At 43.0% G+C, this 14,531-nt stretch overlaps 2 protein-coding genes across 2 annotated transcripts in view; one reads left to right on the top strand and one right to left on the bottom strand.

Annotated features, from left to right (window-relative positions):
* Positions 1-2,468, bottom strand: part of LOC118422034 (malignant fibrous histiocytoma-amplified sequence 1 homolog) — a 2,653-nt gene extending 185 nt beyond the window's left edge. Inside the window, exon 1 of the mRNA XM_035829537.1 lies at positions 10-2,468. Within this exon, the coding sequence (XP_035685430.1) occupies positions 10-2,468 (2,459 nt within the window). The remainder of the gene's footprint in view (positions 1-9) is intronic.
* A 3,081-nt stretch (positions 2,469-5,549) lies between these two features.
* Positions 5,550-14,531, top strand: part of LOC118421719 (syntaxin-binding protein 1-like) — a gene marked incomplete in the record, with an annotated part of 32,625 nt that continues 23,643 nt past the window's right edge. Inside the window, 1 exon segment of the mRNA XM_035829212.1 lies at positions 5,550-5,709. Within this exon segment, the coding sequence (XP_035685105.1) occupies positions 5,682-5,709 (28 nt within the window).

Here is a 14,531-nt window from a genome sequence, read left to right as displayed (position 1 = left end):
GACAGGTACCACGGCAGGAATAGTAGCGCGGACGGGCCCGTCAGCCCCGGGGCGGCCTCGGAGTCTGGCAGCTGGTAACACAGCTCAAACTTCTTCAGCAGATTCACCACAACGGACAGACTCTGATGGTCCGCGCACACGTTCGACAGGAAGCACCTCAGGAGACCCACAGACATCTGCCCTCCTTTTAAAAAGCGGGATTTTACCAGTCGGAACTGCTGTTTGGTCATGTGTCCGACTCTCCTGAAGACGTCGTTTCCGTATGTCAGGAAATCTTCGATGTCGTGGCGAAAGATTGCCTTGAAAATGTCAATCAGGTCGGAAGGTTTGTGAAAGACGTACTCCTTCAACATCAAGTTGTCTTCGTACCACAAGATTTCTCCAATGAGATGTAAGTATCTAAGGGCTGGGATGAGCCTTTCCTCGGTCAGCCCAACATCTCCCGCCATTGTCACAACCTGCTCGTAAGTCAGGAAATGTTCGGGACCGTTTCTGGACTCCGTGAGCTGCCTCTCCAGGTCTGCCCAGGACTCGGGCACCACCGTCTTCGGGAAGAGCTGCGGATTCTGTGTGAACTGCAGGAGGGTATGTACCAGCAGCGGGATGCCATCTAAACTATCAGCGGAGCTCACAACGATCATGTCCTGTGGCAGGACCGGTCGGGATGTCAGCCTCTGCTGCAGGAGAGTATGGCATTCGGTACGTTCCTCTGTACTCATGCCTGCAAACCTGTTATGACCAGCGAAAAGTCCATGCCTCTCACCATTTAACGCTTCCTTCATCTTGAAGAGCTCTTCATTTATGTCCTCGACGACGGCATTCTCCCGTTGTTGCATCGTTGCCAGGATTTCAGCCCTTCTCTGCTGGACATCTGCGGCGGAACACAGGTCGCTGTGTGTCCCCACGAGCAGCAGGACCGCGTCCGGTACCTGAGCCGTCACCGCCTGTACCCAGTTCCCGACGTCCCGGTCATACCGTGACGCGCTGTACCTGTGGATATCGAACACCAACACGTTCACGGCGTTCCTAGTGAAGAACAGCTGATTGGTGACGTGGTACATCTGCTGCCCACCGAAGTCATTGACTTGGAACCTCTCCCCTTCTACCGTCCACGTGTGCTGCTCCAAGACGTGAGTTTGCTCGTCAGGCAGGGCCAGTTTCGACTTCCCATGCAGCATGGCGTGGATCATGCTCGTCTTGCCAGCTCCCGATTCCCCGAAGACTAAGATTTTACGCCTGCTGACTTCGACAGGTTTTGTCCGTCGAATTTCCCGCAGGTACTGGAACACCGACTCCACGCCGCTGTCGCAGACATGCCGCGGCGGCATCTGCATCTCGTTGTTGAACAGGTCCAGTCCGCTGTCGATGCTTCGGTGTTGGAGGTTCCGTAAAGAGTCGAACATCAGCGGCAGTTCTGTCAGCTTGTTACCCATGAGGGTCAGAGTCTCCAGTTCCACCAGCTCGCAGATAGAGTTGGGTAGGGACGGGATTCTGTTGTTAGAGAGACGCAGCGCCGTGAGACGTTTTAGGTTGCTGATATGTACGGAGAGAAACTCTATGTGGTTATTGTTGAAGTTAACATCTTCCAAGGAAGAGATGGCGCACACTTCTGACGGAAAGGTTGACAAGGTGTTTCCTTCAAAGTTTATGGACCGTAGTTTGGTCAGGTGACTTATGCCCGGGGGTAACTTTGCGATTTTGTTCTGGAGAAAGTTCAGCTCCTCAATGGAAGAAAGCTCACAGATCGTTGGGGGAAGGTCTTTGATACAGTTACGGGCAAAATTCAGGGATTTCACATGTGGCATGTCGCCTATGATGTCAGGAAGAGAAGAGACCTGGCTACTCGACATGTCGAGCTTTTCCAATAAAGGCATTGACACGAGTACAGGGGGAACATGCTGAAACTGGTTCATGCCAAGTTTAAGGACATTGACCTTGCTTCTTGACATTGACATGGGCAGTCCTTTAAGACTGTTGTGTTCAAAGTCTGCATATTCCAAGTTTGTCATGAGAGGCACAGAGTCTGGAAGGGACCTAAAGTCGTTGCTGTACAGACTGAGCACCTTCAAGCTGGTCGTTCTCCTGAACTTGGCAGGCAGACATGACAGGCTGTTCCATCCAGCGTGCAGCTCAGCAAGGTCCGGGCAGTCTGCTAGCTCAGCTGGTAAAGAGCTTAGTTGGTTGTGTTCAACATATAAGACCTGTAGCTGCCTAAGAGCGCATATACCTGCCCCTAAATGGGTTAATTTGTTCCAGGATAGGTTCAGGATCTGAACCTCCTGCAGTCTGAAGACTGCAGAGGGAAGCGACGCAAGGCCGCAGTTTTGTAGGTTCAGTTCGATCAGCCCGGCTGGTGTTTGGCGGAATTTCCTCCTCAGCTCCTGCAGGCTCCATGGACCATCCTCCTCCAGCTCTGCCTCCTGCTCCTCTTCATCAGTCTTCCAGATGTAGCTGAGAATCACACCCATGCTGGCTCCGAGTCTTATCAAATATAAGATATTGTTCGTTACAAACAAGATTGAGCGATCAATTGTTGAGGAGACCTCAAGTAAAGATTCATTGTAAACAGACGACTAGAACCATTTTCTTCTTTTCGTCCCAAGTTTCCAACTACTGCTGCAAATCCTTTACAAGTTGCACCTGTAAAATATGAGAACAAAGTAAGAGTGTGAGAATACAACGTTATGCCATTGTAGGGATATGTTGTCAAATCTTTTGTTTACATAGTCTAATTCTTACTGAATCAGATGTACTAAAAAGACCTACAAAAGGAGAACGAAAACAATCTAGAAGATCAACCAGGTTCCCTTGACCAGCAGATGTAAGGATCCGGCTCATCCAGGGTCAGGGAGAAGGCGAACCCTAAATTGTACTATTATAACAATACTAAAAAGTGTACTAAACTTAACGCTAAATAGCAATTACTAGTACTGAAGCACCTGGATGTGCTTTTGGAAACGGTCAGGTAGGATCCACTACCTTTCGCCGGTGTCGTGCGTCTTATTACCTGGATGTCTAACCTTGGTAGAAATACAAAACTTTGCTCAAAGATACACTTGATCCTTACATCTGCTTGAAGAGTAGGGTGACTTGTAAATATTGTATCATGTATGCATTTGTCAACTATCATTTTGTTGCGATCTGTGCTTAACCCAGTGGGTATATATGTGCAATAAAGGTCTTCATTCATTCTGTAATGACTTGCAAAACCTTATCACCTACAACTGGGGAAAACAAACACACCTGTTACAGTGATAGATAATGTGCTGTGTATCATTCCGTACTACAGATAGGGTAGATAAACTTTAACCCGGGGTGTGTATAGCTGGACCCACGTCCCTAAAAATAAACATTGATAAGAAATCCTTCGAATTTTCACTGTTGTTACACTGACTCATAGTAAGTCACGCTTCTGACAACTGCTTAACGAACCTGGCCATCATTACCTGCTGGTCGGCTTTGGGGTGCTTTAGGCTTAGGTCACGTGTCCGAACTGGGGCCCGGCCGGGCAGCTTTCGGGAGCGAAAAGAATGACATAAGATAATCAAAATACACAAAAAGTCAAAATACGATTCATGGGAATGACTTGTGTATATTTATAGGCATACATTTTAATTTTTCGTTTCTTAAAACATCCCGGCCGGGCCCCGCTATGGAAATGTGACCTAAGCCTTACCCTGCCTACTATACCCGGCCCAGTATGCTAAACATCGACCTACTTCTGTCAGCCTGTCGGCCTTTCGAGTTTTCGCGACGAAACCTAACCCAACCCCGTAAAAATCCCCCGGCCCGTGCTAATTAACTGGACGGGCCGGCTACCCTCACAGCACCGTAGAGATAACGGCAAACGTCCGACGGTATGGTTACCAGGCTACTACTAAACTAGCCTGGGTACCATTCTCCGCGGTCGGCTTTGGGGAGCTTTACCCGGCACCGACCTGCTTCTGTCAGCCTGTCTGATTAGCTGCCCTTTGAGATTTCGCCGATAGAGCTTGTAGCCGGCCTTTTCTAACCCCGTAAGAACTCCCCCGGCCTGTACCAATTAACTGTACGGGCGGTCACCCCTACACCGCCGAGCGCCTCGATGGTATGGTTCCCAGGCTACTACTAAACGCACGCCCGGTATTAATCAGCATTCGGAACACAGTAAGGCTTTTCGACACGTCACTCGCAAGTGGCGTGTGGGTGTGTCATGTAGAGTGACTGTGGAACTTTAAAAAAAAAGGCACTCGCGCATTTGATGGGCTACATCTTTCACTACGAGCATGTAGTATATAGTACTTATAGCTGTCCCGTAATGTGAAGGGTCATGATTCATATTACACAGAGACGCATTCCCCGAATCGATGTACCCTGGGCGCTTTAAATAGGTTTCAGTCACAATAACAATTCACTTTCATGCGCCGTACGATGGCAAACCGCCGTGACATTATTCTTGACTGTCTCATGCATGTGGCTTGCAAAATCCAGCTGTCTTGTTTCAGTGTTGTTATATACAGTAATACTTGGATCCTTGCCAACTAGTGGTGGTTCCGTGCCATAGTCTTTTTGAAAATCATGCAACATCAAAATAGCCTTGACGGCGTATGACGAAATTATGTGCCCTTGCCGTCAACTCTTGATAAATACACAGTGTTACGAGTACAGTGTACTCACTAAGCAAGGAGGTTAAACCTCATTGGTACTGTACTAGCTATGGTAACCCAGCGATGTAACACAAAACGTGTCAGTTAAAACTTACCTTCCTGTCCCCTATTAAACAATGCAATTTCGCCGTGACACCGCACTGGAGCTTCTGTATCACGTCTCCAACATTTATAACGTCTCTTTCCCACCAAACAGACCACAACAGCGTGTAACGTGCACAACACTACCATACACCGTCTGAACTAAACTGAAACACCGAAACTTCCGCGTACGTCATTCACGGTGACGTCATTTCTTCGTGCCTCATTCATGAATCATGCCGTCATTAAGGTTTCGACATTGTGGCTAAGAAACAGTAATAGTGGACACTATTGGACATGCATTCAATGATATTATCTAGAAAACCTCCTCGATAGAACATCACAAATGAAGATTGCATTTAAAAGTTTATTGCCAATGGCCCATCACAGTCTCGTCTATTTTTGTCAGTTCAGTTCAGTTCAGTTTTTTTGTAAAGAAAAAACATTAACACAGACAAACAAACAAACAGAAAAATATAAAAAAAATTTGCCTATTGCTGTTCGATGTCAATGGCTATTAACTTCTAAGGAATGAAAAGCTATGTTTTTTTTAAATACCATCTTGGAAAACACCGAAACTGGAATATCAAAAACCCACCCTTGAATTAAATGGTTGATCCCTCATCCGGGTATCTGCCCTTTGACCGTGCTGGAAAAGATGATGTCATTATCTCGGAAAATCTCGCGAGAGACTATGGTGACCCACCATCACAAGTCAGACGATGATACTCTACCTTAGGGGTGATAGAATATTTATTCGTTTATAAGTAAAGTAACGCCGCATAGCATCATATCAGATATATATTTTTCAGCAAATATTGGTAACTATACAACGTTTGCTTATTTTATAAGCTTTGATATTTAATCTATATCATTTCTGTGGCAGAAATATTTTCAGTTTCAAGAAATACACCTCTTTTAGGTGGACTAGTCCATTGTACATTCAAATCCAAGATGGCTCTAAAGGCGGTGGTGGGCGACCGTAAGTACCTTTAATTTCCTTACATTCCCAAGCTTAAGTAGTCCATTCTTCCCCAAAAATAACAATTTCAGTCAGTTAGAAACCACGACGATCCACATTCCAGATTTTGACCTCCAGATTTGGCGAATTCCTACGATTCGAGGTTAATGAAAACACCGTAATATCGGGCGCGTTTCGGTCCCCATCCATCCATCCATCCCCAATGACATCTACATACAGCCGAATCATTACATGTTTGCGTAAATTTCTGAACCATCCCGGCCCTACATGTTACCCTTAGAACCACACCAACACCCTTCGGGTTAGATCTGCCAGATTCTACAGTTTTACACCCGATATTGTGAGTAACCCGGAAGTGTTGGTGCGGAGTGGATATTTGCTGTGGGCGGGGCTCGAGTGTTGTGGAGGGTACCAGTACGTTAGGATCGATGGTTTTAGCGGTGCGCGGCTCGGAAATATGGCTGAGAACGTACCTCAGAGACTGTTGTGGTAAAAATAATCACTTACAAAGGTAGATTCTCACCTGTGATACCTACCTTGGACCGGGTTGGTTCGCAGGTGTACTTAGCTAACGGTCCCGGCTTGTTGAGTTTGTGTTACTGATCATGTAGACATGGACTAGACAGATGTAAATATAACGGGGAGGGGCATCACATGATAGCTTGGATTCCAAACCCCGATGTCAATGATATCTACACAGGGGGCCTGTTGTAGAATTTCCTTGGGGGCATGTGGACCCCAGAGCCGAGGAGCTGGCCTGTGTAAGCCCTGCCCTGGAAACAGTCTGACATTCAGGCTAATCACATGACATGGTGTCACTGTGCTAGTAGGGAAGCTTTGTGGTTAGGTATTGTCATGGACAAGTGTTGTTTGTTTGTTTATTCATGAAAGCTCGAATTGGCCTGCAGGCCGCTTTTCATTGAGGTCATGAGGGAAGAGGAAAGGGTCAGACAACGGATATAACAGAGATACACATTAAAGTCCTAATGAGTCTTATAAGCCTATATACACAATTTTACACACATGGTATGTACAAAATACATACTAGCGAGAGACATGATTCGAGTCCATTCATTTCGGTCCCGTCCATTACTTAACTGTAAGTTAGTGTAAGTGTCTCTAAACTTAAAGGAAGCCAGTGTTAGGGCTGTGCGTATGTCTGGTGGTATACTGTACCAGATGTCATACCTCATTGTTGCTGTTATGGAATTGTGATGTTTTATTTTATGGATTAGGGATAATGATTTGGTTTTTCAAGCTAGGTATTTATTTATTTATTATTCATTTTGGTATTTGTGATTGTAATTGTAAAATGCAAAGAAAGAGATAGCAAAGATTCTAACATAAGTTGCTACAGGAACAGCAAGGAAAAAGCTGACATTCTGTGATTGTTGAAATCCACCAATCTGGTTGTATTTAGTGCATTTTGCTAGCACTATGTACACAATAACCATTGGTTAGTTCAGCAAACCTGGTTGGATGTCACTCACACAACTTGGTAATTGATAGATGACAATAACAAAAAAACTATCTATCTACTATACCTACGAAAGTGTATCTTTTTTTCTAAATCAAAAATCATACTGGTGGTCATACTATAGAAGTTCATAATAATGAAGTGATAACTTCTTACCCATACCAACCCCAAGTGTAGGTTAGTGCCACCGTATCTTATCTCATCTGTAGTACTAGTAGTAATGGGTGATGATGATTATTATTTGATTATTGATAATATCAAGTTAGTGTAGAATTTTAACTGACACTGAACTTTATGCTTGTCAACCACAACAATGATGTAAGCTGACAGCTGTGATGGCATTATGAAATATTAATGTTGAACTGATATGAAAGTATGTAACTGGATAGACATCCATTTATTATACTATAGTGATTAGTGGTCATCTCTGTGCCACAGTTTCCTGTATTAATTTAAATCAACATAATAATGGTCTGATTAAATATAGATGTAGTTTCTAAATATAACATAAATTGATTAATCATACTCAAATATGTTTGATTTCCAGTTATATGTTGATGATTTGGCTTCAGCAGATTCTAATCTATAGCCAGGAATTGTAACGTACATACATTACATCTACATGTATAATGCAATGGACACTTAAAGAAAGGCAAATCTCAACCAAATCAGTGGTGGAAATTATTGATCATGAGGATGAAATACTCAGTTCCCTCATCCTACAGTTTTTGTAGAGAAATTTACAAACATTGTTAATATTTACAGTATGATGATTCACATATGGTCCTTACCCTGAAGACTAACATGTATGCAGTGAGCAAATGTGAAGAAAAAAAAACAATTGTAAATTAAGTATTTTATTTGATTTGATTTAATATTTATGGAAATCCATTCGACTAAACACTTACATTTTGTACTACCGGTAGTAAGTCTATTCTTCCTGGATCTTAGGAGATAGCACATACACAATGATAACACAAAGGATATCTATACAACACTGCATGACGGGCATGCACCTGGGAGACAACGGACAGCAGTAGATAGGAAACTGTGGAGAACAATGACGGCCTGCCTTGGTAAACATTGACTGATAAATAGTGATATACTAAATATTGTCATCATATATGGTGAGGATGATGATGATGACAGAGGTTGATGACTGTACAAAAAACAACAACATAACAACATTGCAATAAATCATTGGCAGTCTGACAATGAATTTCTACAACAATTTTCAGCCCCGTTCTCATTTATTTTCTGTGTTATTACCCCAGTCTTCCTTCCCACCCCGTGAGCCCAGTAACCCCTGTAATGTACTGTAGACACATCAGGCCCCAGGTGTGAGACCGTGTACTGAGGGAATAACTGTGCAGGAGATAATTAATTTATCACCACTCTCTGCACTGCAGGGAGCCGGGGAGGAGAGATATGGAGATAGCATGTTCTGTTGATATCTGGGTTGTTGTAGAATTTCTGAAATTCAGACAAGTTGTATGTCCGAATGTGTGCTGTCCGCAGTTGTAGCTTGCTACATGGCTTAGGGGCAAACAATCATGCCTCTGAAAAGAAGGTTAGATTTTAGGGATGTGTACCGGTACTTTGCACTGGGTTCAGTATCATGAAAATCATTTAGGTACTGGCAAATAATACTTGTTCGGGGACTGTGGCAGCATCCAGTACCGGCCTCTTCCATCATCTCAGGTCATTTAGTTTACTGGTCATTACTTTCATATTTCTACAGAAAAGGGGGCATATTTCCACCTGTCTATCTTTTATTTTAAATGTTTGTTGTCACCCCATGATCATTTATATGGAAGCAACTAAATCAAACATGTAACATTGTTGTGTACTTCTGTCATTCACTATACTGGTATTCTCTGTACATAACCTACTGTTATGATGAGATGTATTGAACGTTGGGTATCCATCAAAGCTGAGTCAGGCTGGACAAAGGTTCGTTAATGAATCATTTATCAGTAATTAGCAGGAGAATGGGCAGAGATAACGAATGGGCAGTGGGCCGCGGAAAATGGGAAATATTTGTCATAATCACAGTGAATAATTATAGGAAAACGCTTTCAGTATTTCAACAGTTTATTTATGATTGTAATTTCCCGTCTCACTCTCATTTTTTTTTGTAAATGTACGAAGGAAATGAAGCAAATAGAGTATTATCTGTAATTTTAGGTTGAGTAAAAAAAGACGGCTGAACTGACAGTGTTTACAGTAATGTTGTTTACTAAATATTACATATTGTTTTGATTTGGAATATCAGCCTCTTTGTACATAGGTACATGTAGCAGTAGGTACATGAGTGACATGTAGCTAGCAGGCCATAGTTTATTTATTGAATAGTGTGACCTGACCTGTGTCAGTGCAAGGAGACATATTTTATCATTTACTGTATTAACAGAAATTACTGCACCACACTTTTAACTCGAGTCAGATCAACATAGGAAGGCAAACAACATTGTACAATCTACAAACCATTTCTGATTCTACCACCATTCCTACATGAATAACATTTCACAATGGTTAGGCAGCATAGAGGTCAACAAGCCCAATTGCTTCCTACCATAGATACGCTACCATAGATGGAACTCATCTACTGTAAATTTTGACATTTTCGCCATCTCCGTATCTATGAAAACCAACAGTATAATTTACTATATAGACACAGAGAATTGGATCCACCCCCGAGCTCCCATCCCTGATTGTTTCAGCACCATCCTCTGGGCACAGGGCCGAATGATATGGGCATCACCAGATAAAACGTACAGCCTGATCACACCTGTGTTATGTATGCACATACTTAGTACTAACAGTAGCATATTTTACAAGTATTGAAATGAAATATGGCTGGGGAGACTACCTGCCGTCATGATATATTTGAAAGAATACAGTAAGTGTAAACAGAATCCTGGGTGTGTTATCCTTGAATTAAATTTGTTTTTAGATACAGACTAGATACAGAAAATTTGATTAATCTTCCCAACCTTGATTTTTTTAGCACAGAGCCAAATGACTCTGCAATGCATATTTTAAAAGTGCCTTGTGATTAAAATAGACATAGTGAAACCACATGCAGTTATTTGGCAAATTGTTGATAAAATCCTAGGTTGGTTATTTTCAGAAATAAACAGTTTAATTTCCTTGTAGACACAGAAAATTGGATTCACTTTCCCAGCCCTGATTTTCTGGGCACGGAGCCAAACTGATTTCCCAGTCCCACACACATTTCCTCCCAGTCTGTATTCACACATCACTGACACACACATTAATGATTAATGATGTACCACGTTCGTGTGAGTCAGAGACGTCAGGTCAGCCGTGTTGTCATGGTAACGTGTAGGTCACGATGTCTGACAGGTTCTGTTGCCATGGTGATGTCAAAGTTACGTTGTCTGACAGTCTTGGTACTACCCGTAGACACGAGGGAGGGATAGAACAAATGGGGAAAAAGTGTTAAGTTACGCATTGACACCTTTGGGTTCATTTGGTGTTGGAAATATTGCTGGTATTTCTTGGCAAGAAGAAAAAAAAGATGATGTTATTGCTAGAGTTACTTGTTAACATTTCTTAACCCACAGTAAGATCTTTATTTATCAATGTTAGGGGAGGAATAAAAGGATAAAGCTTCAATTTACTAGTATTACAACTACAAGCCAACAGTCCCTAGTTTGTGCAACATACACGTATATATCCCAACGGAATCATGTGACAGGGACATTATTTAGGAGAAGTGTCTTTCTGAATATATACACAGTTTCAGGGTCACTCAGTCATCATGAATACTGGTATATTCAAGTCCCAGTCTCTGTTCTGGGGAATAATAAGTCACATATTTTCCGTTCTCGCCAGCTCTACAGTCAATAAAAGTCTGTAGCCCCTAATTTTATGCAGCAAAGCCTCATCATGTGACTTAGGAAGTCTGCTTTAGGAATATTGTAACTTATGAACAGTGAGGACTGGAAATACTGGACACATGACTGTACACTTGCTTTTGTTTTGTGCACCCAAAATTGGAGCTGTGCACCTAATCTTTCACTGCGGGTTCACCAGAGTGAACCAAGATATTTCCGTACTTACTACTGCTATATTAGTATATATTTACTACAACTAGTACTAGTAGTTATGTACATAAAGTAATGTTGTGTTGATTAATTGTCCACTGATATACAACATATTCTTGATATCTTCAATTGTCACAAATTTTGAAGTTAGCAATATAATTTTAGATTGAATCTCAGAATAGAGGCAGTAGGGTTTGTAAGTAGATTGTTGATGACATTTTATAATCTGAAATAATGCTATTCCATGTTGTGCACTCAAATTATTTTCTGAACACCAATTTTTGGCATGATGTACCAGTACTGCTGCACAGGTACATGTGTTCCCCCAAATGCATTTGAAGCCCTTTTGCTGAGGAATAGTCCAGCCTAAGCTGCCCCTCCTATGCCTGCCATCTGTATACGTGAGAGTTTTGTGTAATGATGAAACCAAGGCGTGCGCTGCAGGCACATCATGGGGTGACCTTAAGCTTAACCGCACAGATACGCAGTCAATAATGCTCCAGGGCATTATTACATGGAGTCAAATATTCCACTGGGGAATTTGCACAACTCGAAGTTCTGGCTTAAAATATCCTGTTGGTGATTTTATCCTAACAGATTGGGTTTGGACATGCTAATTAAGCTGTCAGGTCGTCGTGTGGTGGTTTCTGACTTTCACAGTTTGTGGAAAAATCCAACAACAAAAGAGAAATGTTTGATATGCAGTATTCCTGTTTTGTCTGCAGTTATGAAAGAAATTTTGAATGGGTTTCAAAGTTGAGTCACATGGGGTTGGGGTTATCCCACAACAGAACTGATTTTAGACAATAAAGGGTTACTGATTTTATTTTCAATACAAACCCCAAAATGTAATGACCTGCACTGCATCCTATGGCCCCCATTATTGCCCCATTAGGCTATTGCTGGTGTTAGACTGACTCTGATGTTGACCTCTGACCTGTAGCGACCTCTCTGCCGTTAACCCACGTCCATCAGGGGCTGTCAATAAACGACCTTCAGCAAGGTCATTTATCACCAATAATGGGAATCAGATCCATTCTATAGAGACAGTGTTATATTACTGATGATCTGAATATTCCAGTATAAAGGGGACAAATTTGATCCATTCATCTTTCATGTCAAAACATATTACTGAAACATGTAAAATTTTGAAGTTGTCAATATGTTATTGTGGCCCCCTCCCCCTTGCATTTGTGGTTTAATCAAACATGTAAGGTCACTTGGCATTTATCATCTAAACCACCTGACCAATATGGCCCACTGTCCCTGGAATCATGTTATGCAGTGAAAAGAGACGCCATCTGTATCTGCCAATTGTTTACACTAAATTACAGTAATAATGTATAATGTGGGACCATGTGGTGCATTTCATACTCATAGACAATTTTCTGATGGAAAAAAAATTAATGAAGAACGGAGAGGGACAAATTTTGTAGTCAGTTTTCTGTGAAGGCTTTTCAGTGCCAAGCACAGCTCCATGTGTGTCAGTCTTCCATGTGAGGGCTTTTCAGTACCAAGCACAGCTCCATGAATGTCAGTATTGCATGTGAAGGCTTTTCAATATCAAGCACAGCCCCATGTGTGTCAGTGTTCCATGTGAAGGCTTTTCAGTACCAAGCACAGCTCCATGTGTGTCAGTATTGCATGTGAAGGCATTTCAGTCCCAAGCACAGCTCCATGTGTGTCAGTGTTCCATGTGAAGGCTTTTCAGTACCAAGCACAGCTCCATGTGTGTCAGTCTTCCATGTGAAGGCTTTTCAGTACCAAGCCAGCTCCATGAGTGTCAGTGTTCCATGTGAAGGCTTTTCAGTACCAAGGACAGCTCCATGTATGTCAGTGTTCCATGTGAAGGCTTTTCAGTACCAAGGACAGCTCCATGTGTGTCAGTGTTCCATGTGAAGGCTTTTCAGTACCAAGCCAGCTCCAAGTGTGCCAGTGTTCCATGTAAAGGCTTTTCAGCACCAAGCCAGCTCCATGAGTGTCAGTGTTCCATGTGAAGGCTTTTCAGTACCAAGCCAGCTCCAAGTGTGTCAGTGTTCCATGTAAAGGCTTTTCAGTACCAAGCCAGCTCCATGTGTGTCAGTATTCCATGTGAAGGCTTTTCAGTACCAAGCCAGCTCCATGTGTGTCAGTATTCCATGTGAAGGCTTTTCAGTACTAAGCACAGCTCCATGTGTGTCAGTGTTCCATGTGAAGGCTTTTCAGTACCAAGCACAGCTCCATGTGTGTCAGTGTTCCATGTGAAGGCTTTTCAGTACCAAGCACAACTCCACGTGTGTCAGTGTTCCATGTAAAGGCTTTTCAGTACAGTGCACAACTCCATTTGTGTCAGTGTTCCATGTGAAGGCTTTTCAGTACCAAGCACAGCTCCATATGTGTCAGTGTTCCATGTAAAGGCTTTTCAGCACCAAGCCAGCTCCATGTATGTCAGTGTTCCATGTGAAGGCTTTTCAGTCCCAAGCACAGCTCCATGCGTGTCAGTGTTCTGTGTGAAGGCTTTTCAGTAACAAGCACAACTGCATGTGTGTCAGTGTTCCATGTGAAGGCTTTTCAGTACCAAGCACAGCTCCATGTGTGTCAGTGTTCCATGTGAAGGCTTTTCAGTACCAATCACAGCTCATTGTGTGTCAGTGTTCCATGTGTGTCAGTGTTCCACGTGAAGGCTTTTCAGTACCAAGCAGCTCCATGTGTGTCAGTGTTCCATGTGAAGGCTTTTCAGTACCAAGCACAGCTCCATGTGTGTCAGTGTTCCATGTGAAGGCTTTTCAGTACCAAGCACAGCTCCATATGTGTCAGTGTTCCATGTAAAGGCTTTTCAGCACCAAGCCAGCTCCATGTATGTCAGTGTTCCATGTGAAGGCTTTTCAGTACCAAGCCAGCTCCATGTATGTCAGTATTGCATGTGAAGGCTTTTCAGTCCCAAGCACAGCTCCATGTGTGTCAGTGTTGCATGTGAAGGCTTTTCAGTACCAAGCACAGCTCCATGTGTGTCAGTGTCCCATGTGAAGGCTTTTCAGTACCAAGCACAGCTCCATGTGTGTCAGTGTTCCATATGAAGGCTTTTCAGTACCAGCACAGCTCCATGTGTGTCATTGTTCCATGTGAAGGTTTTTCAGTACCAAGCACAGCTCCATGTGTGTCAGTGTCCATGTGAAGGCTTTTCAGTACCGTGCACAGCTCCATGTGTGTCAGTGTGCCATGTGAAGGCTTTTCAGTACCAAGCACAGCTCCATGTGTGTCAGTGTGCCATGTGAAGGCTTTTCAGCACCAAG

This window comes from Branchiostoma floridae, chromosome 8 (genome assembly GCF_000003815.2).
Source record: "Branchiostoma floridae strain S238N-H82 chromosome 8, Bfl_VNyyK, whole genome shotgun sequence".
NCBI lineage: Eukaryota > Metazoa > Chordata > Leptocardii > Amphioxiformes > Branchiostomatidae > Branchiostoma > Branchiostoma floridae.
The sequence above is the reverse complement of the archived record's forward strand: the minus strand, read 5'-3'. Positions and strand labels throughout refer to the sequence as shown.